Genomic DNA, 27,353 nt, shown 5'->3' with positions numbered 1-27,353 from the left:
TCCCTCCAGCACATCCTATTAATAGCCGTGTGAAGGTTTAAGTCTCCCGCCCTTGTGGCTCTGACGGATCTAGATTTTTTGAGGTGAAGCATATTCATCAAATCTGGGTTTGACATGGCCTTGTATGTTAGGCAAAGGTCACCTCTGAGCACTGAATAGAGCTGGAGTTCTTTCAGTCGGGCAGCATAGGACAGATGTTTGAGACCCTTTATCCTTTTGGTGAGGAACTTTTGTGGCCTCTCCAGCTGCTGCAAGTGTCGGGTCAGATACATTCCGAATGGGGCATTGTACTCAATCATTGGTCTGATGAGTGATGAGTATAGGGAGACTATGACCTCCCTTGATCTAGATGAGAATCCCTTCATGATAAGGTGGGCAATGTAGAAGGTCTTCCTAACTACTTTAGCTACATGGGTGTCGAATGACAGACTACTATCAACCTGGGTCCCCAGGTCCCTGATAACTTCTTCTGTGCTCAGTGGATTGCCACCTATTTGGTAGCTAGGGGTAACCTTGTTTTTCCCGAAGGGTATGACTATGCATTTTTGGCATTTAACTTTAGGCCATGGCTCTGGCACCAGTTATCCGTTTCTGTGAGACCCTTCTGAAGGATATCTGTGTCAGATGTGTTTTCTACTATAGCCCAGTTTGCAGTCATCTGCAAACTTTGTCAGCCATAACCCTCCTGTGTTTGCTTGTACTGGAAAAGTAGATGCCAAACAAGAGTGGGCCCAGGACTGAGCCCTGTGGTACACCACTTGTGACAGGCTTTGAGTCTGACATGGCGCCAGCAACTCTGACCCTGTGGGTTCTGTCACTCAGCCAGTTTGCAACCCATCTTGTGATGTATGGGTTAACATTTAAGCTGATGAGTTTTTCAATGATACCCGAGTGGGGTATTGTATCGAAGGCCTTCGCCAGATCGAGGTAGGCTGTATGGACTGCCTTTCCCTCATCAATGGCTTTGGTGACTGTTTGAAAAGTCAACCAAGTTTAGAAGGCATGATCGGCCTTTGACAAAGCCAAACTGGGATGGATCCAAAGTCTGCAAATTCCCTATGTCTTTATTTATGAGGTCCATTATGATCCTCTCCATGGCTTTGCAGATAAGGCTTGTCAAGCTAATGGGCGGTAATTTCCAGGGTCGGTGGAGGCACCGCCTTTGTGAAGTGGGACCACAGTTGCAGTGCGCCACTCCTGATCCAGAGGTAAGACTATGATTAAACAGCTGTCCTAGCTGTGGGTTTAATTCTCGTTGAGTTCGTGGAGCACACAGCCGGGGACACCATCAGGTCCCATGGATGCTGTGTTTTTGCTTTGGAGAGAGCAGTTCTCACTTGGGCGTTGGAGATGTTTGGGGGCTGCAATCGCTTGGTATAGATATCTCTCCTTTGGGGAGGGGAGTTTGCACTGAACCTGTCAGCCAGTATGTTGGCAATGTCTGTAGGATCAGTAATCTTCACATCATTTTGAACTAGTTCTGAGCATATCTGGGAGTTTCCTCCCAGGTTTCTAACATAGCTAAAGAAGGCCTTATGATTGTCTTTTGAGTCTTTAGCTATTTTTCTCTCAAAATTTGCTTTGGATGATTTTATGAGAGCTCTTAGTTTTTTACTTATAGTGATCAAGGGTGTCTTACCTTTTAAGGATTTTGCTCTATCTTGTAGTAGCTTCCTCCTTTTGTTGTAGAGTTTGTTTATGGCTGGGGTCCACCAGACTGGACGCTTGCCTTTGGTACAAAGAGTCTTTGTTTTGCTTGGGATTGCCTTATCCATGCAGTCCTGCAGGTGCTGGTAGAAGGCATTTGTAAGTGATTCAGCGGGTTGAGTACTGTTTGGCGCCGGGGCGGAGGCCTTAAAGGAGACCACACTAGTCTTTAGAAGTGTGAAGTCGGCTTCGAGAAGTTCTTTACTGTGGTCTTTTTATTTCAGGTGGGGTGGGATGAGGACCTTCAGCGAGATTAGTTTGTGATCTGATCTCACCAGTGAGGATATAGTTCCGGTGTTGAACATTGTGCTCCCATGTTCGTGATGATGAGATCAAGTATGTTTTCTCCTCTCGTGGGGATGGTGACTAGTTGTTCCATGGCATTTGAGTTTATGAATTCCAGGAACTTTTGGGCTAGGGTGTTTGGGCTTGAGTAGTGTTCCCAGTCTATATTAGGGTAATTGAAGTCACCTAGTATGATGGTGTTTGGTGATACATTTATCCCCTCTAGTGTTTTCAGGAAGGCCATGTGAGGTTCCTGAGTTTGTGAGGGTGGCCTGTAACATGCTACAATTTGCAGAGCAGTCTTGCCTATGGTTAATTGCACCTGGATGGTCTCCGATGCATCGTGCGTTGCCACCAGGCTGAGTATATTGGGAAAAAGATGCTAAGGATGAAGCTACCTGGTAACAGGAAAAGAGGAAGGCCTAAGATAAGATTTATGGATGTGGTGAGAGAGGACATGCAGGTGGTTGGTGTGACAGAGTAAGATGCAGAGGACAGGAAGAAATGGGAACAGATGATCCGCTGTGGTGACCCCTAATGGGAACAGCTGAAAGATGATGATCATACAAATGCTCGTATATATTAGTTCTGAGAGAGCAATAAGAATATCCTATGGCAATTGAGGCTAGCAGCCACATTTTCACCAGGTTTAAACAAGTTTATTTCCATTGCCCCTATTTTAAAGGAAAAAGCAGATTGATTAATGTAGAAGTATCTGAGGACCAGCAATGAATAATGTTTTACTTTGTTTTATGATGAGAATACAATTATAGAGCATATTTATTTATTTTTAATGAGGTTATTAGGTAAAATGACATGAAGATCATGTGACAAGTACAGGTAGATTCTGATGAAGTCCCTAGTTTGACTGGGACAAAAGTGTTCACTTTGTTTATTTATTTGTATATTAAAGGAAGGTGGAGCGGCCTTAGGTCAGCTGGTTCCCTAGGCAAAAGGGCTCCATGGTGCCCCCCACCACACCACCTGGTGCCCCCATCCTGGCCTATCTATACCAAATAAATACTGGAAAAGTGCCCCTACTAGAGCGGCGCCCTAGGCGGCCGCCTAGTTGGCCTATGCCTAAGGCCGCCTATGGGTGTGGAAACCTGTTTGACCTCTACTTTGTACAATCTTTTTATTTTGGGTTTAGCGTTTTTTGTGGACTGTAACTGTGCACACTTTGTTTGGCTATTAACAAAACTTGAATGATCCAAAGGAAAGCAGAATGTAAGAAAATACCACTGTTGTTAGTCGGTCTTGATAAAGAGAAAGCATATGGCACAGTAAGCTGGGACCTCATGAGTAGAGCAATAGAAGAATGTACATTCCCTGATAAAATGATAAGGTTGATTAGGAGTATATACGAGGGATTAGAGGTGAAAGTTAAAGTGGGTGGGTTCCTCTCTGATAATTTCTGCTTGAGCAGAGGAACCAGGCAGAGGTGCCCTCTTTCCCCTTAGTTATTTACATTATATTTAGAACCACTGGCAAAGAAAATAAGGTACTCAGAAATTCAAGAATATGATAGATATGGTAGTCAAGAAAAGCTGGACCTATTTGCTGATATTATTATTTTATACCTGTTAGGGTGGCTACGGTGGTGCAGTGGTTAGCATTGCCACTTCACAGCAAGAGGTTCTCCAATTCGATCCTCAGCTGGGGTGCCTTCTGTGCGGAGTCTGCATGTCCTCCCTGTGGTCATGTGGGTTTCCTGCAGTTGCTCCGGTTTCCTCCCACATCCCAAAGATATGCTGCAGGTGGATTGGACACTCTAAGTTGGCTCTAGGTGTGAGTGTGTGTGCCTTCTGTGGAAGGTTGGGCGCTGGGCTGGCAACTCGACACAGTAAAACTCCACTGCCAATCATGAGCAGACAAGGTGATCCGCTGTGGCGACCCCTAACCGGGAAAAGCCGAAAGAAGAAGAATTATTATTTTATACCTGTTAAAACCCAGAAAAGGACTTTTGTGTTGTGGAATATTTTGAGACAGTTTCAGAACTTTTTGGGATACAAAATTAATGAAGCTAAAACAAAAGGCAGTAGTGGTAAATTATGTACCCACACACGAATTGGTTCATCAATGTCCATATTTATGGGAACATAATAAAATGAAGTGTTTAGGAGTATGGATTAAAAATGATTCCAGTGTAGTAGCTAAGGATATGTGGGAAGAGACTAAACAAAAGATAATACAAAAACTGAGAACATGGAAGCTCTGTTATATGGATATTGATAGTAAGATACAAGCAGTTAAAATGTTTTTAATCCCTTTAGTCTTGTAGACAGGTCAGGCATATTTTCATCGACCAGAGGAGAAGTTGTGGATAGCAGTTAATAAAGAGCCGAAGGATTTTTATCTGGGAGGGGAAGACGGCAAGAGTCAAGGTGGGATAAGTTGATTAAGAGAACAAGGCGGATTGGGATTACCTGATTTGAAGGTGTATTTCAGAGCTACACAACTAAGGCTCCTATACATAGCACAAGCAGAAACCTATAAATCAAAGTGGAAAGTGATGACAATTAAATAGGGGGGGTGTTCAAGAAACAAGGAGAGATTGGATTTTTGGATGTAGACCTCTAAGGAGAATAAGAATAACCATACAGAATACAGAGTAACAGTAATCATACAGAATATTATATTTGTAAAGTAGGAGAAGGTATTCTAAGAACTAAGCTATCACAGGAATGAAGAAAGGAGATTCTGCCTTACTGCAATTAGGGATACAGACAATAAGCAAGAGGGGTTTGGAATTTTTTGGAGAAAACTGGCAAAGGAACCTAGGTACTGGGAGCAAATAACTAGAGAGGGAAAGGTAATACAATGGGAAGATGAGGGAAAGGTAATACAATGGGAAGATGGCAAGAATTTAATTGGACTGCTGATTAAAGATTGTCTTCCCTATCAAGGATTGATAGTGTATAAACAAAGGGAAAGAAATAGGGGGGGTCCTAAATGAAAGGCCAGCACTGGTAGAGTTTTTAGTAGAATCTAGAACAGAAGTGGCTGTTAAAAAAGGAATAATTAGTAGATCATATAAAATAGTGCATGGTAACTATAAGACTCAATCAGAGGTGCCTAGAAAGGCTTGGGAAGAGATTGGATAAACAATTCACAAAGAAACAATGGGGGATATATGTTTGTCAACCAAATGTGCAACAAAATCTAGAAGATTAAAGATTTCTGCTTGGAAATGTTTACATGGATATTTTTGTAACCCACGTAGACTCCAGAGAATTTTTCCTTGGGTAGACAGCAAATGTAGGAGGTATGATGGGGAAGAAAGAGGTAATTGGGAATATATTTTCTAGGAGTGTAATGAATTGACAGACTTTAAATAGTTCCTGCAGACAACTCTATCAGAGGTACTGGATGAGCAGATTGTATAACAAGGGAAATGATTTTTATGAGCTGTGTGATACAGAATCGGAATTGCCTAGACATAGTATGGCCTTGCTGAGTCTAATTATGGTGGCTGCCGAAAAAGCAATTACTAGAAAATGGAAATCAAAGTATAAATCAATTGTACTAGAAGTTGTGAATATAGTAACAGGGATAAAACTGGAATTGGGATCTTTAGGAAAGGGTAGGAGCAAATTACATAGGAAAAATGGGAATTGTGGGAACAGTACATACAGGGGAGGAATGAAGTTTAAAAAAAGGCAGGATTTGAATAAGTTATGTAATGTGTGACCGACAATGATTGGGTAGATTATAAATGATGTATAATGTCTGCAACTAAAATTATGTCAGTATGGTTTGTGATGTAAAATGCTTGCAACTAAGATTATATCAATATGGTTTGTTTTCATTTATATAAATGTATGATTGCCTATGTCATAAGTGATAATTTAATAAAGATGTTTCTTGTTAAGAAAAAAAAAGACCTACAATACTCTACTCAGATCTTATCTCCCTTTGTTTATAATGTAAGCATCGAAAGACACTGTTTCCAGTGTCCTCTTCAAAATGCATATCTTTCAGAAGAACTCATTGTGTAGGAATACTAAAGGGAATCCTGCAGTAGATTCCATGAATGTTGCGAGGCTATCATGGTTAGCTCTAGAGTGTAGCATGCTTCCTAATGATAAAAAGAGCAGATTCTTAGATTGACAGAAAGATATACAGTTTTATAACCTTGGCCTTAGAATAATAGATGATCAGACCTGCATAATCTAGTGTTAAGGAGGCACCCTCCAACAAATAAGGCCACTGGAATCCATGATGACACCATGAAATAAAATTTTTAGGCTTCTCCAGATATTGTCTAAAGTGAAGAACCTTGCTACAAAATGTGGATATGCTGCTCATGATCTACAGGCACAGTTAAAAGGGTATATTCCTGGCTAAGGATTTAGTTGCACCAGATAATGTCAAAACGAAGGCATTAGTTTCCTCTCCCCACTGGAGAAAAAATTTATTTCTTGGTCTTGAAATATTAAAAAAAAAAATGGAAGAGAAGAGAAAGGCTATCACATATGTCAAATACTTGTTTCAAGCTCACTCCTGAACCCAGTATAGTTGTCACCATCCTATTAAATAGTGACTTTTTCTGTCAGAACCAAACCAAAGCACAAATTAAGTAAAGATCTTATATGAAGCAGGCTTGGTAAGGTAGGGGAGGCAAAGGCAGGTAATGGGACATGGGGAAAATCTCCATGAGAAAAGAAAATCTCCATATCAAACTCCAGCAGGCAGCACTGACTGTTTTCCTAAAGCCTTACCACTTCCCCATCTTCTTTCCTATTTCCTCTCTTACCTTTCCTTTTTTTCATCTGGGATGGGAGGCATTTCCCACTTCAGAATAATTTGGTTCTCACTAATGACAGGCAAATGTGTAAGGTGGATATTATATCATGGTGCTGCAAAGTAGAGCTCAACACTTTTACTCCTTGTAAGGGAATGTCTTCCAATGCGTCTGAAATTCTCCAGGTGCAGCTAACACTAGGTAAGACTGTAATCCAAATTGTAGCTTGCTACAGATCCTCCACCATGCCCCAAGATTCTCACTACACCTTTCTAAACATACTGGAAAATATTAAGATACAACCAAACACCCTAATACTGGGTGATTTCAACTACCCTGCCATTAACTGGGAAAACAACTTGTGTACCAACACCTTTGCCCAATGTTTCTTGGAATTCATAAATTCCAACACCCTAGATCAACTAATCCTTAGTCCCTCCACGGGCTTCAGTATCCTAGACTTGGTCATTACCAACATGGGAAATCGATGCTCCACACCTATGGTCACCCCCTCGTTGGTCAGGTCTGACCATAAGCTAATCACCCTTGACATCCACACCCCCCCCCCCAGTAAGGAAACCTCCGTAAAAAACTTCTCCAAAGCCAACTTCATGTTACTCAAGTCAGAAGTGAAAAACTTCATGACACCCATGCAGATGGGAACTGAAAGTTTGACTGCTGAATCCTACACAAAGGCACTGTACAAGCACATCCAGTCTTGCATGAATCGTGCCATCCCCAATAGAACCATGACGCTCTCCTCCAAAAAAAAAGAAGACATTATGGTGGTCCCTTGCCATAAACAAACTGTACAACAAAAGGAAGAAACTGTTGCAGTAAAGAGGAAAATCCCAGGATGTAAAAACTCCCTTACCAGCCTCAGTAAGAAGCTGAGATCCCTCATAAAATCCTACAAAGCTAGTTACGAAAATAAAATTGCAAAAGATTCCAAAGACAACCACAAGGCATTCTATAGCTATGTCAATAATCTAAATGGCAATGCTTAGATCTGCTCTGAGCTACAACAGAATGGCATTAAATATACTGATCCCAAGGATTTTGCCAATATACTGGCAGATCGATTCAGTGCAAACTTCACCCCCCTCTCACCCCCTAAAGGGCCCATCTCAATACTGAAAGATTGCCAAATTCTGGTAATAATGGCCACACAGGTAAAAAACACACTCTCCAAAGATAAGAATACAGCATCCATGGGACCAGAAGACATCCCTGGCTGTGTACTACATGAACTACAAAATGATTGGCACCTCACCTAAGTGTCATGTTTAATCATAGCCTCACCTCAGGCTTTGTGCCCACTGAGTGGCGCATAGCTACAGTTATCCCACTCCACAAGGGGGGATCCACCTTGGATCCCAGGAACTACCGCCCCATCAGTCTAACAAGCCTGATCTGCAAGGCCATGGAACATATTATCATGGAACTTATAAACAAAGACATTGGCAACCTTCAAATACTGGACCCCATGCAGTTTGGGTTCGTGAAGGGCCGATATTGTCTCCTGAACCTGACTGACTTCTTCGAATCAGTCTCCAGAGCTATGGACAAGGGTAAGGTGGTCCACACAGCCTATCTGGACCTCACCAAGGCCTTCAACACCATCCCCCACTCTGGAATCATAGATAAACTTACTAAGCTGGGCATTAATCCCTACGTCACTCGATGGGTTGCCAACTGGCTTACTGACAGAACCCACACTGTAAAAGGAACTGACTCCAAATTCAGCTCCAGACAAGTGACAAGTGGAGTACCTCAGGGTTCAGTCCTGGGACCGCTCTTGTTTGGCATCTACTTCTCTGAAGTACAGGCCAACACTAAGGGACTCTGGCTAACAAAGTTCACAGATGACTGCAAGCTGGGAGCCATTATTGAATCCCCAAATTATGTGGATATTCTACAAAAGGGCCTTACAGAAACAGATGCTTAGTGCCAGAGCCATGGGCTTAAGCTCAATGCCAAGAAATGTATAGTTTTCCCCTTTGGGAAAAAACATGCACCTGTGAATTACCACGTAGGTGGCAGTACACTAAACACCGAAAGTGTGATAAGAGACTTAGGGACATAGGTGGACAGTGGTTTCCCCTTCGATAACCACATTGCCACAACAGTCAGGAAATCCTTCTGTGTGGCACACCTCATCACTAAGGGCTTTTCATCCAGAAAAAAGGAGGTCATTGTCCCACTGTACTCATTCCTCATTAGACCCATTATAGAATACAATGCCCCATTTGGTATGTACCTCTCAAGACATCTGCAACAACTGGAAAGGCCGCAGAAATACCTCACTAAAAGAATCACAGGCCTAAAGCAGATGCCCTATGCTGACCATCTAAAAAAACTCCACCTATACTCTGTCGCATACTGTCTACTCAGAGGCAATTTCTGCTTAACATACAAGGCCATGTCAAACCCACAGCTGTTGGACATGCTATACTTAAAGAAATCCCGATCCCTCAGAGAGACACGTTCCAGGGATCTAAACCTTGTCATAACAATGAACAAAACATGCTGGAGGGGATGGGCTCCTGACCCAGAGACTCCCCAGACTCTGGAATAGACTGCCCATACATGTCAAGCAGAGCGCCTCTTTGGCCCTCTTCAAAAGGAACCTTGATGATTGGATAGGAGATAGGAAATTCACCCCGGGGATCACGTCAGTCGCCCTGCTAGACGGGGGTCCAGGGAAGTAAATACTGAGGGAAGAAATTGCCAGGGAATTGTTATGGCTAGGCTTGCATAGGCCCTAGGGGCCGATAGCCTAGTACCAACCTATGAACCTATAATCCATCTGGGACAGGACAAACTAACAAAGCCACTTTTAAATCAGCTTCTTGTTTTATAACCATATAGAGAGTTTCCCAAAAACATATTTCCTCTAAAATGAAAAGACGTGGAACCAGAAAGGCAAGGCATTAAGAATACCCTATTAGGTCACTATGACACACTGTGTAGAAGGACCACCCTTTTAGACCCCCCAGCCATGTCATCCCATTCCAGTAGACCTGAAGTCAAGGGAGGATGAACACTCTGTATTCCCAGGGGCTTTATTTATAGAGACTGTTTCTGTTTATTTGGGTCCTTATTACAGAACATGCTTGCTGGTGGCCATACAGCAAAACAATAAAAAAAAAAATAATAATAAAGTAAAAACAATGGTGTTGCCAGTGCACCCCTTTGCTTCATGTATCTTGTGACATCCAGGGCTATTCAAAGAGACAAGTTTCATTTTGGGAATATCTAAAAGTTCAGTAATTCAGAACAGAAAGCAGATGCCTGCTTGCAGTGAAATCCCACAGATAGGAGTCATACTACAACAGTTTCCCTACTCAAACAGTTATGGTTACGGTAAGTATACAAACATAATTGTAAAAAAATGGTTAAGGTAATGACATTGGTACAGAGTTCCCCAGCCATTCTTCCTGTTAAATAGCCCACAAAGCAGGTAAATGCCCAGTAGCCATTGTGATGGTTTAATCATATAGAAGACAGAGTGAAATGCAGTGTAATCAGTTTACTGGTGTAAATTTGTATTTCTGGATTAATTATTAAAACACTAAATATATATCTGTTTCTGTAGACTGAAGATCTGTTCTGCATATTCCTTAAAAATCAACTTGAATGAGTATGTCTGAATATGTATGAGTGAGTGTGTACTTATGAATGTTCTTTAAAAAATGTCTGTTAATTACTTATTAGGCTATACTGTTAAAATGATAATTGCTACTGAAACAATCTTTCATTTATAAAATACATTTTGGATTATGTAGAAATGAAATATAACAATTCTCTTGTCTTCTTTTTAGGGAAAACCAGGCAAAGATGGTGAAAATGGTTTGCCGGGTTCTCAAGTAAGCATTTCTTTCTTTCTTCATTTTTTATATGTTTATGGTGAGCATTCTTTATAAGCTACATCTATCAGCTATAAAGAGAAGACATGGACAGCAGCATGCATCAAAGTTCACTTTGTTGTATTAGGATATTGTAGAAGAAAGTGGGTTTGAGAGAGAAGACACAGTTCAAAAACACAGGAAGAATGCAGAGTCCCTGTAATCACAACTATGCAGGTAAAGCTGCACTCTCTAAAGCCAAAAATACAGCATCCATGGGAGCGGACAACATCCCAGGCTGCGTTTTACATGAACTTCAGAATGAACTGGCTCCCCACTTAAGCACCATGTTCATTAATAGACTCACATCAGACTTTGTGCCCACTGAATGGCGCACAGCAACAGTTATCCCACTCCACAAAGGGGGAGCCACCACTGATCCCGGGAACTATCGACCTATTAGCCTGATGAGCCTGGTCTGCAAGGCCATGGAACGTATCATCATGGAACTCATAAACAAAGACATTGGTAACCTCCAAACTCTGGATCCCACCCAGTTCGGGTTTGTGAAAGGCAGATCATGCCTCCTGAACCTGATCGACTTCTTTGAGGCAGTCACCAAAGCCGTAGATGAGGATAAGGTGGTTCACACAGCCTATCTTGACCTCGCCAAGGCTTTCAACACCATCCCCCACTCTGGAATTACAGATAAACTCACTAAACTAGGTATAAATCCCTACGTCACAAGATGGGTTGCCAACTGGCTCACTGACAGAACCCACACTGTAAATGTTGCAGACTCCAAATCCAACTTCAGACCAGTGACAAGTGGAGTACCACAGGGTTCCGTCCTGGGACCTCTCCTGTTTGGTATCTACTTCTCTGAAGTACAGGCTAACACAGAAGGCCTCTGGCTAACGAAGTTCGCAGATGACTGCAAACTAGGAGCCATAGTCAAGTCCCCAAATGATGTGGACATCCTACAAAAGGGTTTCACTGAGACAGATGCCTGGTGTCAAAGCCATTTCCTCAAGCTCAATGCTAAAAAGTGCATTGTCATCTCTTTTGGTAAATACTCTGTACCCATGAACTACCACATAGGCGGTAGTCTACTAAACACCGAAAGTGTGATAAGAGACCTTGGGACACAGGTGGACAATAGTCTCTCCTTTGATAATCACATCATCACAGTAGTCAGGAAATCCTTCTACGTGGCACAATTCATCACAAAAGGATTCTCATCCAGGAAAAAAGAGGTCATTGTTCCCCTCTATTCATCACTTATTAGACCCATTATAGAGTACACCGCCCCTTTTGGTATGTACCTCACAAGACATCTACAACAACTGGAAAGACCGCAGAAATACTTCACAAAGAGGATTACCAGCCTCAAACAGATGCCCTATGCAGACCACCTCAAAAAACTGCAGCTTTACTTAATCGCATATCGCCTACTCAGAGGCAATCTCAGCCTAACACACAAAGCTATGTCAAACCCAGAGCATTTGGACATGCTCCACTTAAAGAAATCCCAATCCCTCCGAGCTACATGCTCTAGGGACCTAAACCTTATCACCACAATAAACAGAACATGCTGGAGTGATAGATTCCTGTCCCAGAGACTTCCCATACTCTGGAACAAACTACCTATCTATATCAAACAAAGCTCCTCATTAGCACTCTTCAAGAAAAATCTTGATGATTGGATAGGAAATTCACCCCGGGGATCACTTCTGTGGCGCTATTTGACAGTGGCACAGGAAAATAATTTTCTTGGGTGGTGAAATCCAGGGTACCTTTTGGCTAGGCTTGTATAGGCCCTAGGGCCAATAGCCTAGTACCTACCTATGAACCTATTATGTCTGTGGTTATGAGTTCTTATACAATTGCATATACATGTGCACATATGTCTGTCTATGAGCTGTATGGCTTAAAGTCTCTCTTTGTGTTCTTGTGTGGGTGAGGCTGTATGTTTGTATGGTCTTCTTTGTAGAAAACTACGTAAACACTGGTAGCTTATAATGCCTTTTTTGTGTTCAGGATGGGGAGCATATAGCTTGGTGATAGACTGATTATTTTGCATTAACTGTGGCACTCAGTATAGATTGCAGTATTATTGATGTAAACATGCTGATATGCAAGCATGATCATACCATGGAAGACATTGTATGCTGTGATATATCTTGGATGCAGCACTAATGTGGTGGGTTTTTTTTTGTTATTTTGTGGATCAACTGGTGCATTCTCCATGCATTTACTAATGCAGTGGCCCTCTGCACTGTGTTTAGTGTGTATGAATCCCATCCTATTCATTTTTGTATAATTTTTAAGTGTTTCACACAAGGTAGCATACATTTCAGTAGAGATTAAGATAAGCAAAGCTACTTTTCATGTACGTTGCTTTGACTATTTTTAAGATGGAGGATTTTATGCCAAAATGTGATCACTGTGGAACAATAACCACACAAAGTTCACTCTGGAGATCCAAATAAGGGAATGAGACCAAATGTTGCCAAAACAACAAAATAAATTCCTTCGGTTTTCACAAAAACAAATAAGGTATAAACCACGAAAAAAGTTCCAAAATCCTGGTAATTTATTGTAACGCTTTGTACACAAAAAGTACGTTTTCGAGTACCTTCATCAGAAATCACATCAACTTGGACTAAATACACCCTCCTTATATAGTATTACTTTAATTAATTAATCAAATTAATTATACAATTAAAGTAGCCCACCAATAAAATTCATTGTTCAAAAATCAATGTAGAAACATAATATATAACTAAAACATTTATAAAAAACTTTATTAAAATCCAAAAAATTGTTTAAAAACAAACATATAATATTGATATATAATTGTATATGTTAAAAACAATAAATATATCCATAGATTGTTTTGTAAGATTTTTTGCTTGAATGACATGCTTTCCATTGTACCAGTTTTAAAGTTAAGGGCTGCTAAGTTGTAACCTATTGCATTACAGTTTTTAGTCCTCTAGATGGCAATATAGTATAGGATTTTAACAAATTCAAGTGGTTATGTGTATATAATATATAACAAAAATTTTACAAAACAATCTATGGATATATTTATTGTTTTTAACATATACAATTATATATCAATATTATATGTTTGTTTTTAAACAATTTTTTGGATTTTAATAAAGTTTTTTATAAATGTTTTAGTTATATATTATGTTTCTACATTGATTTTTGAACAATGAATTTTATTGGTGGGCTACTTTAATTGTATAATTAATTTGATTAATTAATTAAAGTAATACTATATAAGGAGGGTATATTTAGTCCAAGTTGATGTGATTTCTGATGAAGGTACTCGAAAACGTACTTTTTGTGTACAAAGCGTTACAATAAATTACCAGGATTTTGGAACTTTTTTCGTGGTTTATACCTTATTTGTTTTTGTGAAAACCGAAGGAATTTATTTGTTGTTTTGGCAACATTTGGTCTCATTCCCTTATTTGGATCTCCAGAGTGAACTTTGTGTGGTTATAGGTAACGAGTGTTCGCTCTCATCTCACTGTGGAACAATGCCTAAGAACAGAGGTTGAAATCCTTTGCAGTTAAATATACTTTAGCATACATCTCTTTTTGTCCACTTTCTTATATTATTCAATATGCTGATGATTATACAATCATCTCCTGCTCTTATGATATCACACACCTTCATACCCTCACCCAAGAGTCTGTCCACTCTGTGAAAATATGGCTTACTTCCAATCAACATCTACTGAACCCCAGTAAAACCAAACTTCTTCTATTCCTACCTATAACTCTCCATCATCATAAAACTACCTTTTCTGTCTCCTCCCTGAACAATACAATCATCTCTACTGAACCTCACACTAAGCTACTAGGTGGTGTTATCGATGACCATCTAAAGTTCGATCTCCACACACAGCAATGCATCAAAAACTTGGTTTATTATACAGACACAAAAAAAATCCTCACTAATTTTTCCAGACTCTTCCTTTCACAAGCCTTCCTACTCCCCACACTACTTTATGCAGCCCCTATGCTGACATTCCACCAGTCTAATCTTATGACTAAATTAGAACTTACCTATAACAAAATTGCTAGATTTGCCTCCAACCAACTTTATCGCACTCATCACTGCATAGCCCTAAAAACTTGCAGTGGTTGGAATTTCATCACCAACTTCTACTTCCCCAGCTTGTCGTGGCTCATTCACTCTTATGTGAACCATTATCCTGCCTCTCTTTATCAACTCTCATCCAACCCTACATCCCTAACTGTCCTCTGTGTAGCTCTCAACAGCACCTACTGCAAGTCTGTAGGCCCAATACAAATATTGGAAAACTCCTTTACAGCTATGCAGTAGCTCATGCTTGGAGTAAATTTCTACTAAATGTTAGGTCTATCACCAAGCCAAACACCTTTAAAATACCACTTAAAGTCAGCCTTTGTAAATCATGGTCATGTTTCTGTAATGATCCAACATAACCACTATCAACTAACAATCTGTTGCCTTCTTAGCCCCTAATCTCTGTAGTTCTTTTCACTGACTGACTTCTAGGGTTTTATCCTCCTGTGTATGCTCTACGTGTATAATTTCTCTGTTTCTCATTTACCTTTTTTTCCTAAATTTTGACCTCTCACCAAGTTTTTCTCCCTATCTGTGTCTACAATTGGTATTCACTCTACATCTCCTACATATTCTGTGTTATTATTATGCTGTTTTTTCTGGGCAGATTTTATTTTTATTATAGTTTTGTACTGTTCATGCTTTAATTTGGGTCTATATTAGAACACCGAATATTCAAAATGTCGAGTATTCTAATATCGAACCCTAGCAATCGAAAAAAAAAACATCGAACATTCGGAACAACAAATTTTTTCCTAGGGAAAAAATTTGCTATTCCAAAACACACCCACACAACACAAGCACACCAAACAAACAGCAATTCACACACACACGTACACCTAAACTCTAACATCTAACCCTACACTAAACTATACAAACACCACTAACTATCCACTTACCTTAACCCAAACCCTAACCCTAAGGTCTGTCACTATCGCACAGTCACCTCACCCGCGCCCTAACCCTAACTCACTTAACCCGCCCTAACCCACATGTCCACACAATCGCAAACTTACCTGAACCGTGCCCTAACCCTAACTCACCTAACCCACACGTCCACACAATTGCACACTTACCTGAACCCGACCCATAACTTTCCACCAGAGAACTGAAAATACCGAAGCAACAGAAACAGACAACCAAATTCTTTCCTTAGGAAAGAATTCGGTTTCCTGTTACTTCGATATTTTCAGCGTTCGCTGAAAACGGGTCGATATTAGAACACCCGACATTTCAAATGTTCGGTGTTCTAATATAGACCCTTTAATTTGATACATTAACTCCTGTTCACCTTTAAAAGTATACCATGTTAGTTGTTTATTAGCTGCTATATTATTATTGTATCAGTTGTACCTACTTATCTTGTTTATCTTTACTGTTTGTCTTGCATTTTTGTATTGTAACTACTAACTTTGTTATTTTACTATTTATTTCATGTACTGTTGGAGCTTTTCTCCTCGGTTCTCCGCTGGAAAAGTGCATCTGCCCAGTTGGACCAACCTGGTTAGCAAATGTCAAATGAATAAAATAAATAAAATGATAGAAAAACTTGTCACACTGTTTTCTAAGACATTTTTCTGAAGATATACCCCCCTTTCCAATCACTGTGTCACCCAAATTGGACTCAAGCTCATTCATTCCTTAGGGCAAGAGACATCCGGAGGGGGATTTCAACCAGGCATACATTAGGGAGTTTGGTGCACTGATCAATATCCTGGTACTGAGAGTACATTTTTATTTGATTCCTTACCCTTAACTTTAGGTGGTGACATGAGCAACTTCATCACTCTAGAAACTGCCTGCACCTGTCAGTCAGAGCATGCGTTCCTTCATGTGGTTGACAAGGGCCACCATCACCAGTTTGGGTGGCCATGCCTATGCCACTCCTGCCAAATATTTGATATCATCCCTGCTCTCAGGCAATGACTGGGTGAGGAACAGCAGCTTGAGCCAGCCAGGACCTGCATTCTCCTCCAAGATGAACATGTCAACCCTTCCAGCTTCTCAGTCAGGCACACAAGCCACTAAATGAACATGGATGTAGTGTATTTTCAATGCCCATCTGTTAAAGAAATACTTACAGTGCCCTCTTAGACAGCTGTCCACTGATGGGGAAACTAACACTTATTATATAAAATAAGCAAAGTACACAAAACAAAGTAGGAAAGGTAGAGTTCTGAAGTGCTGCATTTTCAGTCCATTTCAAAATTTCTTCTGCCATCATTTAAAAAGCCTACTGTTGAAAAGGTAGTAATTTTACAAAGTTGTTACCAGACCCCAAAACATGAAAATAGAAGGATCAGTCAATGAAAGAAAAAAATGTTGTTCAGGAACAGTATATGTTATTTTTATTTTTGATGTAATGGCAACTCAGTAAGTATACATCCTGGAATAGCACAAAGTCACCAAACTGATACAAAAACACACAAGGCTGATGTCCAAGCACCTCCGGAACATTGGTCAAAAGTTCAAATGAGAGGAACCACAAGTTGAGAAATATAAAAACACCAAGTATTTAATGACTCCAGTAGCAAAGAAACGGTTAGCGTTTTCGTTTGAACAAGTTTCAAACTTCATCAGACAAAGTATTCTTCATGCATTAACCTTAAATACCATAACATTTACTTCTGTCAGTTAAAAACAGTGTCAGTCATCATGATATACAGCTGAACATAAAACTGTTGCCTCATATGAACCTAAAGCTGTCAACACTACATTAAAAATAATTTAATACAACTAATGTTCAAAAAAAGTATATATGTATGTGTATTTAAATGTGTGGAAATGTATAAATTAATGTATAAAACTCTGCGTTGTTGCCAGTTGAGACAACCTTATTTTTGTTGTTTTAAAACCTTTTTTCTTTCAAGTGCTTTTAGTTTCAGTATGGCCAAGATAGAAGTGCAGTCATTGATGCCAGGCCAACTGTCTGCTTGAAAGCAAATTTGCCATTTTAGCTCATTTATTTCTAGTTGTAAACCCCAAGGCTTGTTTTCATTAATAGTGACTTAATCAATTGCTACAAAAGAAAATTTATGGTTCACATTGTCAGAAATGTGTTTGGCCAATGCATTATTCAGATTGTTTTTCCTAATAGCGTAGTCATGCTCATAGATTCTTTGACTTGGTTTACGCTCAGTCTTTCCTATGTAGAAACCAGAGCATGAATCACACATGGCCAAATAAACCACTGATCTGGAATTACAAGAATATCTCCCTTTTATCTGATGTCTAATATTTCTAACAGTTATATTGTCAGTTACTTTTACCATATGACACCATGAGCAAGCTCCACATCTAAAAGTTCCTTGTTTATTTGCATGGAAGGGAACCTGTCTGTTCTTGAAAAAATCCTTAAAATTATTACCTCTTCTGTATACAATAGCTGGTTTAACCCCTAAGTGCTTCCTGATGTTGGCATCCTCTAACAAAATTGGCCATTTATTTTCAAAAACAGAAGTTAAAAACTTAGCGGCTTGGCTAAAAGTTATAGTTAAGGCTTTTTGAAAATCTGGAGGTTGTTGTGTAGTGTCATTGCATAGTTCTACCATGGTACTACATTCTGTAGTACTTAATGTTCCCTGATACCTGCCATTATCTGATGTAAGTGGAATGGTGCCTAAAATAGGTTGAAAATTACCATTTAGTCTCTTGGTAATGACTTCCATACTTTGTTCTTCCACTAGTTTTGCCAGGTAACCTCTTTTCAGGAACATACCACATAGAAACTGGCATTCTTTCAAAAACTCTTCATGTGTTGTAACCATGCAAGCAGCCGTGACCAATCGGCCTTTCATAACAGACTTTTTTTGATGAAGTGGGTGTGAGCTTGTGAAATGCAGAAAAGTGTTAGAGTATGTAGCTTTTCTATGAATTTTAGACACATATCTGCCACCTTCATCATCTTTCATCAAGTTCACATCTAAGTAATCAGTGCTGACAATCATATTGCCATGTAAACTTTAAGAAACTAGTAGTTTCCTTAATATATGACAAGAATTCACATAACTCAGCCTGCGTTCCTTTCCAAATAATACAAATATCATCTTGAAACCTTTGGTATAGTTTAATATACTTATTAAACCTTGACTAGAAGACAAACTGTCTTTCCCAGTAAGCCATAACTAGGTTTGCATAGGCTCCACCACCTGGTGAGCCTGTGGCTATTCCTCTCTCTTGCAAGTAGTACTTATGGTTAAAAGAGACATAATTATTAGTTAAAACCAACTCTAACAATTCTAGAATAAGGGTTAATGTACTGTGTGGCACCTTATATTATACAAGCATTTCATTTACCCATTCTATCCCAGTTTGTTGTGGGATGACTGTGTAAAGGTCAGTTACATCTATGGTGATGAAAATTTCACTAACATGATAAGGTGTTTTATTTGTCTGTTCTAAGAAGCTCCACGAGTCTTTACATATGTGAATTTCTTTCACTGTTATTTTCTTTAACTCATGGCCCAAGAACTGAGCACATGAAGACGTAATGGAACCTCTTCCATCAACTAGAGGTCTCTACAATGAAAGGTTACAACTATTATTAGAGACTAAATTAAAACAAAGTTGCAGGACTAAGCGAAGGCAAGTAGTCACGTAGAGCTTAAAAAATCAAAGTACTTTATTATAGATAATAATTTATCTATAATAAAGCACTTTTGGTTTTTTAAGCTCTACGTGACTACTTGTCTTAGCTCAGTCCTGCAACTTTGTTTTAATTTAATCTTGATTTTAGACTGCTTGTATGAGCATTTGCCAGTATAGCAGCAACCCTCGCTATCTACTCTATATTATTAGAGACTGACACATATAGTGAAGTGTCCCTAAACAAATTAAATGGGGCATACAGAAAGATTCATGCACAGTTAACTGATATATTCTTAGAGAGAAGAATTGACATTGATCTGTATAACTATCAGAACATCATTACCCCATGAATAACAGTATTTTTTGGGATTCCAAAAATACATAAGAGTATTCAAAATCCCCCTATGAGGCTTTTAGTTGATGACAGAGCAGTTTGCAGAAAATCTTTGAAGTCTGCCAACTCATTACACTTCCAGAAAAAATGTTACCAGTTACCTCATTCTTCCCCATCACACCTCCTACATTTGTTGTCTACCTGAAGAAAAATTCTTTGTGGAGTCTTCGTGGGGTATAAATATACCTATGTAAACACTTCCAAGCAAAGATCCTAAATTTTCTTGACATTGTTTTCATATTTGGGAGAAATATATATCCACCAATTGTTTCTTTGTGAATTGTTTATCTAATTTCTCTTTTCAATCCTTTCTAACCTCCTCTAATTGATTCTTATAGTTAACATGCAATATTTTATATGTTCTACTAATTATGCCTTGGTGACTTCTGTTCTAGATTCTACTAAAAACTCTACCAGTGCTGGTCTTTCAGTTAGGACCACCCTATTTCTTTCGCTTTGACTATACTTTGATGTCAGTCCTTGATAGGGGAGGCAGTCTCTAACCTGCAGTCCAAATAAATTCTTGGCATCTTGCCATTCTATTACCTTTCCATCTCTAGTTATTTGCTCCCAGTACCTTGGTTCCATTGCCAGTTTTCTCCAATAAATTCCAGCCCCCTCTTGCCTATGGTCTGTATCCCTAATTGCAGTCATCCGTATCAGCAGAATCTCCTTTCTCCATTCCCGTGTTGCAATAGTTCTTAGAATACTTTCTGCTACTTTGAGGATAATAATCTGTATGATTACTGTTATTCTCCTTAAAGGTATGCATCCAAAATCCCAGTCTCTCCTTGATTCTTGAGCTTCCCCGTTTCATCATCATCTCTTTTAATTCTGAGTTATAGTTTTCTGCATGTACTATGTATAGGAGCCTTAACTGTATTGCTCCGAAATACCCTTTCAAATTGGGTAAGCCCAATCCCCCCTGTTCTACAGAAGAATAAGCTTATCCCACTTGATTCTTGCAGTCTTCCCCTCCCAGATAAAAGCTCTTTATTAATTGCTATCCACAGCTTCTCCTGTAGTTGATAAAAGTAGTACAGACCTGTGTATAAGACTAAAGAACTAAAAACATTTTAACTACTTGTATCTTACTGTCGATGTCCATATAACAGAGCTTCCATTTTTTTCTGTTTTTGTGTCATCTTTTGTTTTGTCTCTTCCCACATATCCTTAGCTGCCACACAAAAATTATTTTAATCCATACTCCCAAATACTTCATTTTATCATGTCCCTATAAGTATGGATTTTGCTGAACCAATTCATATGTGAGTGCATAATTTACTGCTATTGCCTTTGTTTAAGCTTCATTATTTTTGTATCCTGAAAATGTGTGAAACTGGCTCAGTATGTTTCACAGGACTGTAATGTCCCTTTCTGGTTTTATCAGCTATAAAATAATGTCATCTGCAAACAGAGCCAGTTTTTCCTGACTAGCATACCAATTATATCCTTGAATTTCTGAGTCCCGTATTTTCTTTGCCAGTGGTTCTAATTATTATGCAAATAAGAAAACGGAGAGGACACCCTCTGTGGTTCCTCTGCTCAAGCAGAGATTATCAGAGAGAACTCCACCCACTTCACTTCCAGTCCTTCATATATCCTTCTAATCAACCTTATAATTTTATCAGGGAATGGTAATGCTTCCATTGATCTGCTCATAAAGTCCCAGCTTACTCTGTCAAGTGCTTTCTCTGTATCAACACCCAACAAAACAGTGTTTTTTTCTTACTTTCTGTTTCCCTCTGGGTCATCAGTGTTTTGTTAATGTTGTCAAATGTTTGCTTTCCCCTCCACAAAACCACATTCATCCATATATATCAATTTTGGGATCACTTTTGTTATTCTTTTAGCTATTACAGACATAAACACTTTATAATTATGGTTTAGTATTGAAATGGGCCTTTATGAATCTGGATCTGATGGATCTTTACCTTATTTAGGTATTACAGCTACCACTGCTTTCTTCCATGATGTTGGTACTTTCCTTCTCTTAAAATACTGTTAAACAAAACCTTCCAGATCTTTGTCAGTTTTTTCCATCCTAGCTTCCACCTTCCAGAGGAATACCATCTATTTCTGGGAACTTTCATGTAGCTTGGTTATACATCACCATATTTATCTCTAATCCTATCCTGTTAGTAATTGAGTCTCCTCTAACTCTAAACTTGGCATATTTAATTTTTCCATAAACATTTCCATTTGTACCTTTTCTTGATTTCTATATTTCACTGCATTTAAAGACTTTTATAGAATTTCTGAAATATCTCTAGTACTTCTACAAGATCCCTTGTTACCTTTCTTGTTATAGGCTCCCTAAGCTTGGTGATAGCCCTACTTTCTGTTGCCCGAGTCGTGCTAAAAGTTTTTGTACTCTAAAGTTATAATCAAAAAGCAGTTGCTTAATAGCAATCTTTCTAAACTTATACATATTATTGAGGTTATATTTTATTTTCTGTTTAGCATTCTGCAGTTTTTCCTGTTTTTGTTCTGTGAGATTCCCCCTTTTCTATAATACTTTAACATCTTTCAGTCCCTCAAAATAATTATTGTTTCTTTTTAACCATATTTCTCTTTTATTTCCACCCTATTTTTAAACTCCACCTTAATCTTATCCCACTCCTTAGCTGTATTTTCAGAAAAAAATTCTCTTCTTTAATAGCCCCTAAATAATTTCCACTACCCATTTCTTAAATTCCTCTCTTTTCAACAGATTGGTGGGAAAGCGCCAGTGTCCCATTTTTTTTTTCATTACCTGTGTTTTATTTTAGTTATTATTGGTGCATGAGCTGAAATAGATGTTCTTCATCCCACATTGCTGCAGTCCTAACCCTTGGGTAGTCCGCTGTCCCAGTCGGCCCGAATACCAAAGTATATGGCTGACGTCGGTCAAGGCGCATTAGTCTGACGTCAGGGTACAAATGCGCATGACCGACGTCATATCCTCAGTCTTTTTTGCCGCATGGTCCGATGCAGAAGCAGTTTTGCGAGTGCAGGTTGGCGTTCTGAAATTTTCTGAAGTCGGAGTTTCAGACCGAATCAAAGTTGGCTAAGTACCCGTTGGGAATATTTTGGTTTTCTTGCCTCAGTATTTAACCGATGTCAGAAAAAGTGAATAACTGTATTTCTTGTGGGAAACAGATACCTCATAGGGATTACCATACCTTGTGTATACCTTGTTTAGGGCCTGAGCACGACGTTGTTGGATGTCGCTCTTGTGCTAGATTTAACAAACGCACTATAAAGAGGAGATTAGACTGTGCCAGGTTAGTTTTTGGGAAGCGTTGTAATTATAAAATGCCGTCGGATGCTCCGACGCCCGCTTCGTCCAAAAAGCGCAAGGACAAAGCAGCAAAGCCTAGGTTGGAAGAACCGTCAGTCCCGGACGTCGGTTCTTTAGAAGGCTCAGTGGAGCCGGAGGTTCTGCCAGAAGTTTCTTTGGAGTCTCAGGGAGAGACTTTACTGTTACAAGATGTGTCCTCTCAGGAGGTAGGCCAGGCTGAAGGGGCTTCTCAGGTGGCTGTTCTCCCCTCCCTTCCTAAGGTGATTAGGCCCTCCCCTTCTGTTTCCAAGGCTTCTTTGAGAGGCAGGCCAGGTTTAACTTCAGTGGGGGTCTCTCCTAGTTCTTCAGGATCTTTGCCTAAGAAACATATGCTTAAAATGGCAGAAGATTTGATTACTATGATTAGAGGTTCTATGCCCCTCCTGATAAGAGGCCTAGGGTGGAACCTGAGCTTGAGAGTTTTGAGCAGTGTTCGAGGCTTCTGAGTCTTGACTGAAGACTTGCAGGAGTATCCTCCTTATTCTGATTCTGATGTGGATGATTCTACTCCTTGCTTCTCCTCCTGAGGATTTTTCTTTTCAGAGACTCTTCATTCCATGAGGGAGCATTTTAAATGGGAAGGTCAAGATTTCTCTGATTCCAGGAAGAGGCTTAGGGAATTTTGTTTTACCCCAGCATAGGCCTTTAGCTATACCTCCTGTTCTGGATGTGGTGGAAGATGTTTTGCAGAGGCTTCCTGAACCCTGATTCTTTGCCTCCTGCCCCAGTTAAACCAGATAGGTATTATAGGGTGCCTGAAGCTCATAAGTATCTTTTAAGAGTCCTAGGGCAGACCCAGAAACTGTTTCTCAGGGGCCTAAAGGTGTTAAGGCTTCTGTTGTTAAAAATCCTGTTCCTCCTGATAAAGAGGCAAGGGCTTTGGATAGATGGGGAAAGAAGGTGTATACTTCTTCCACTTTAGCCATGAGGGCTTTGAATTGCCAGTTCCACATGTTAAAATATCAAAATTATCTCCTTTCACAATTGAAGTCTAAGGTGGATGCTCTGGCGGAAGGTATTGAGTGTAAAGAGTTGCAGGATTTAGTTCATGTGTCTGAACAGGTGGGTAAGCATTCCTTGCAATGTGGTTTTGATGCTGTGCAGGCCTCTTCGAGGGTGGCTGCCACTGGTTCTGTTCTTCGCAGGCACGCCTGGCTGAGGGATCAGAATTTAGCTGAGCATGTTAAGACAAGGATTTTGGATGCTCCGTTACAGTCTGACGTGTTGTTTGGTTCGCCTGTGGAAGCAGTTTTAAAGAAAATGGAGGACAAGGCTAAGTCTATGCAGACTGTTAAAGATTTTTTGCAGGTTCAGCCTCCGAAGTTTAGTAGAAATTGGCCTTCTAAGGGATGGACATATCCTGCGTATGATTCCCAGTCTAGGGGTAGGTCTAGACGTGGTAGGGGCAGAGCTCAAGGTTCTTTTAGGCCTAGAACAGGGAGTTCACCTGCTCAGTCTTCTGGTGAGGGCAGGGGTCAGTCCTTTCGTAAACAGACCCAATGACCTGCCTTTTCAGCTGCCAGTGCTTTCTCGTCTGGCAGCACCTTTGGGAGGAAGGCTGGCACTTTTCAAAGAAAATTGGAGTTTAATTACCCAAGACAGATGGGTATTGGATATTCACCACGGTTACAGGTTTTATTTCCATACCTTGCCTCCTTTCAAAGGCATGCCAGACATTCCTCCTCTACAAAGAAAAAAGGCTCACAAGCAAGTTTCTCTGTTACTCCAAATAGGGGCCATTCAGCCGGTTCCTGTGCCAGAAAGGGGCCTAGGATTTTATTCTCGCCTGTTCCTAGTACCAAAGAAGGGGAACACGTGGAGACCAATTTTGGATTTATCTATCCTCAACACTTATCTGGACATTCCCAAGTTCAAAATGTTGACGTTACAACAGCTTTTACCTCTGCTGGGCAAAGATCACTGGATGGTAACTTTAGATCTCAAGGAGGCTTACCTTCATGTGCCTATCAGACTAAGTTGCAGGAAGTATCTGCCGAGCTGGGAATTCCCATTATCAGTTCTCTGCATTGCCCTTTGGCTTATCTACTGCCCAGAGTATTCACAAAGTTCTGGCTCCAGTGATAGCTTACTTCAGGCTAAAAGGAATACAAATCTATCCTTACTTGGACGACTGCCTGATTCTGGCTCAAGAAAAGGAAGACCTTGTACAGCATTTGGAATATGTGATAGCAGTGCTAAGATGCCTGGGGTATTCTGTGAACGAAATAAAGTCCAGTCTAGTACCCTCTCAAGACATGTGCTTTCTGGGTGTGAGACTGAATACAGCAACCCAGATGGCCTTTTTAACCCCGGACAAACAAAAGAATCTTTCCCTTTACTTCCATCAACTATCTCTTCAGTCCGGGCTGACTGCAAGGACAGTCCTTCAAGCCTTAGGGTTCATGGAATCTTGTATTCTGGTGCTTCCCAATGCCAAACTGCATATGAGGAAGCTGCAATGGTATCTCAAAATGTATGGACACAGCACTGCCAGGATTTGGACACTGTCATTCAAATAATACCTTGCATTCAAAAGGAATTTTTGTGGTGGGCTCAGGAATGTCACCTAAACAAGGGACTCTCTGTGACCCGGCCAGAGGCGAGTCAGATTCTAACGACAGATGCCTCAGACATAGCTTGGGGAGCTCATCTGAATGGAAAGTGGATACAAGACAAGTGGCCTGCCAGACTACAGCATCTACATATCAACATGAAGGAGATGTTAGCAGTCCAGTTTGCATTAATGGCTTTCAAGGAGTTACTTCTTCCAGGGCAGGTGTTGATTCTAACAGACAACACAACTCTCATGTGGTACATCAACAAACTAGGGCGTACACATTCTTTCCCTCTATCCAGGCAAGCAATGATTTTATCGGAGACTGCGCTCTGCTTCCAACTAACTCTTCAGGCAAGGTTTCTGCCGAGCACAGAACTCCTTAGCAGAAGTGTTAAGGAGAGAAATCATGGATGCCCACGAGTGGAAACTGGATCTACAAGTATTTCAGAAATTGAGAGTGTCATGGGGAACTCCAGACATAGATCTGTTGGCTGCTCCACTAAACCACGAGCTGCCAAAGTTTTGGACGAAAAGGTTTCATCACACAGCTTGGAAAGTGGATGCTCTTTCTTTCAGTTGGAAAAATCTTCATGTGTATGCCTTTCCACCTCTGCCTCTTCTCCCAAAGGTACTCCTAAAGGTCAGACAAGACAAGCCAAGGATGATTTTAATAGCTCCAGATTGGCCTCGGCAACACTGGTACCCATTACTGAGGAGTCTGGTAAGGAAGCCTCCATGGCCTTTACCTTTGATTCCACACCTATTGTCTCAGAGGGACGGTCATCTACTCAATGTCAAGCTTCACTCTCTTCATCTAACAGCCTGGCATATTCTGTTTTGAAACACGGCAGGTCTCAACTTCCTCAACAAGTTTTGAATGTGATTATGGAAGCCAGAAGACCTAGTACAAGGAAAGTGTACGAAAAATGGAAGAGATTTTTATTTTGGAGTGCAGCAAAGGATTTGGAGGTTTCTGAGCCTAATTTGAGTGTGGCTCTTCAATATCTTACTGAGTTATTGGACAAAGGTTTGTCTTTCTCTTCCATTAAGATTCATGCTGCAGCAATTTCAGCTCACTATGATTGTGACCCACCATTGTTTTCTCATCCTTTGTTCAAACAATTTCTTAGAGGGGCAAAGAATATAAGACCCCACGAGAGCTCCTACTCCTGCTTGGGATCTCAATTTTGTGTTGGAGAAACTTACTCTACAACCTTTTGAGCCTGGCTACTGCTGAATTGAAATACTTGTCATGGAAGACTGCTTTTTGTTGGCCATTACTTCTGCAAGAAGGGTTTCTGAATTGCAGGCCCTTATGGCGGTTGAGCCTTAATTGATTTTCCATAAGGATAGGGTATCATTACGTACTAATCCTTCCTTTATGCCTAAGGTGGTTTCTAGTGTGGCTTTAAACCAAACTATTCATTTGCCTACTTTTTATGCAGATCCCCAGAATAGGGGGAAAAGATTTTGCACACTTTAGATGTACACAGGCAGTTGCGTTATTATTTAAGCAGGACTAAGGATTTTAGGCAGTCTCAGCAGTTGTTTGTTTCTTTTGCTTTGAGTTCTCAGGGCAAGCCTGTGTCAAAACAAACTATTTCTAAGTGGATTGGGTTTTGCATTGCATTTTGTTATTCCCATCATGGCAAGGAGATTCCAGCTGGGATTAGGCCTCATTCCACTAGGGCTACTGCCACTTCAACAGCATTTCTAAGGGGTGGCAACTAAGGATATTTTGGAGGCAGCTACTTGGAGTTCAGTGCATACTTTCTCTAAG

At 40.2% G+C, this 27,353-nt stretch overlaps 1 protein-coding gene across 4 annotated transcripts in view; it reads left to right on the top strand.

Annotated features, from left to right (window-relative positions):
• COL4A5 (collagen type IV alpha 5 chain) overlaps positions 1–27,353 on the top strand; it is a 3,591,008-nt gene that overhangs the window by 1,728,531 nt on the left and 1,835,124 nt on the right. For all 4 annotated transcript variants that reach the window (XM_044057208.1, XM_044057205.1, XM_044057207.1 and 1 more), the window contains exon 17: positions 10,561–10,605. In XM_044057208.1, coding sequence (XP_043913143.1) covers positions 10,561–10,605 — 45 coding nt within the window. The remainder of the gene's footprint in view (positions 1–10,560; positions 10,606–27,353) is intronic.

The sequence above is a fragment of the Protopterus annectens genome, chromosome 15.part0, assembly GCF_019279795.1.
Source record: "Protopterus annectens isolate FY-2018-M chromosome 15.part0, PAN1.0, whole genome shotgun sequence".
Lineage (NCBI taxonomy): Eukaryota > Metazoa > Chordata > Ceratodontiformes > Protopteridae > Protopterus > Protopterus annectens.
This window is presented reverse-complemented; position numbering and strand designations above follow the sequence as displayed.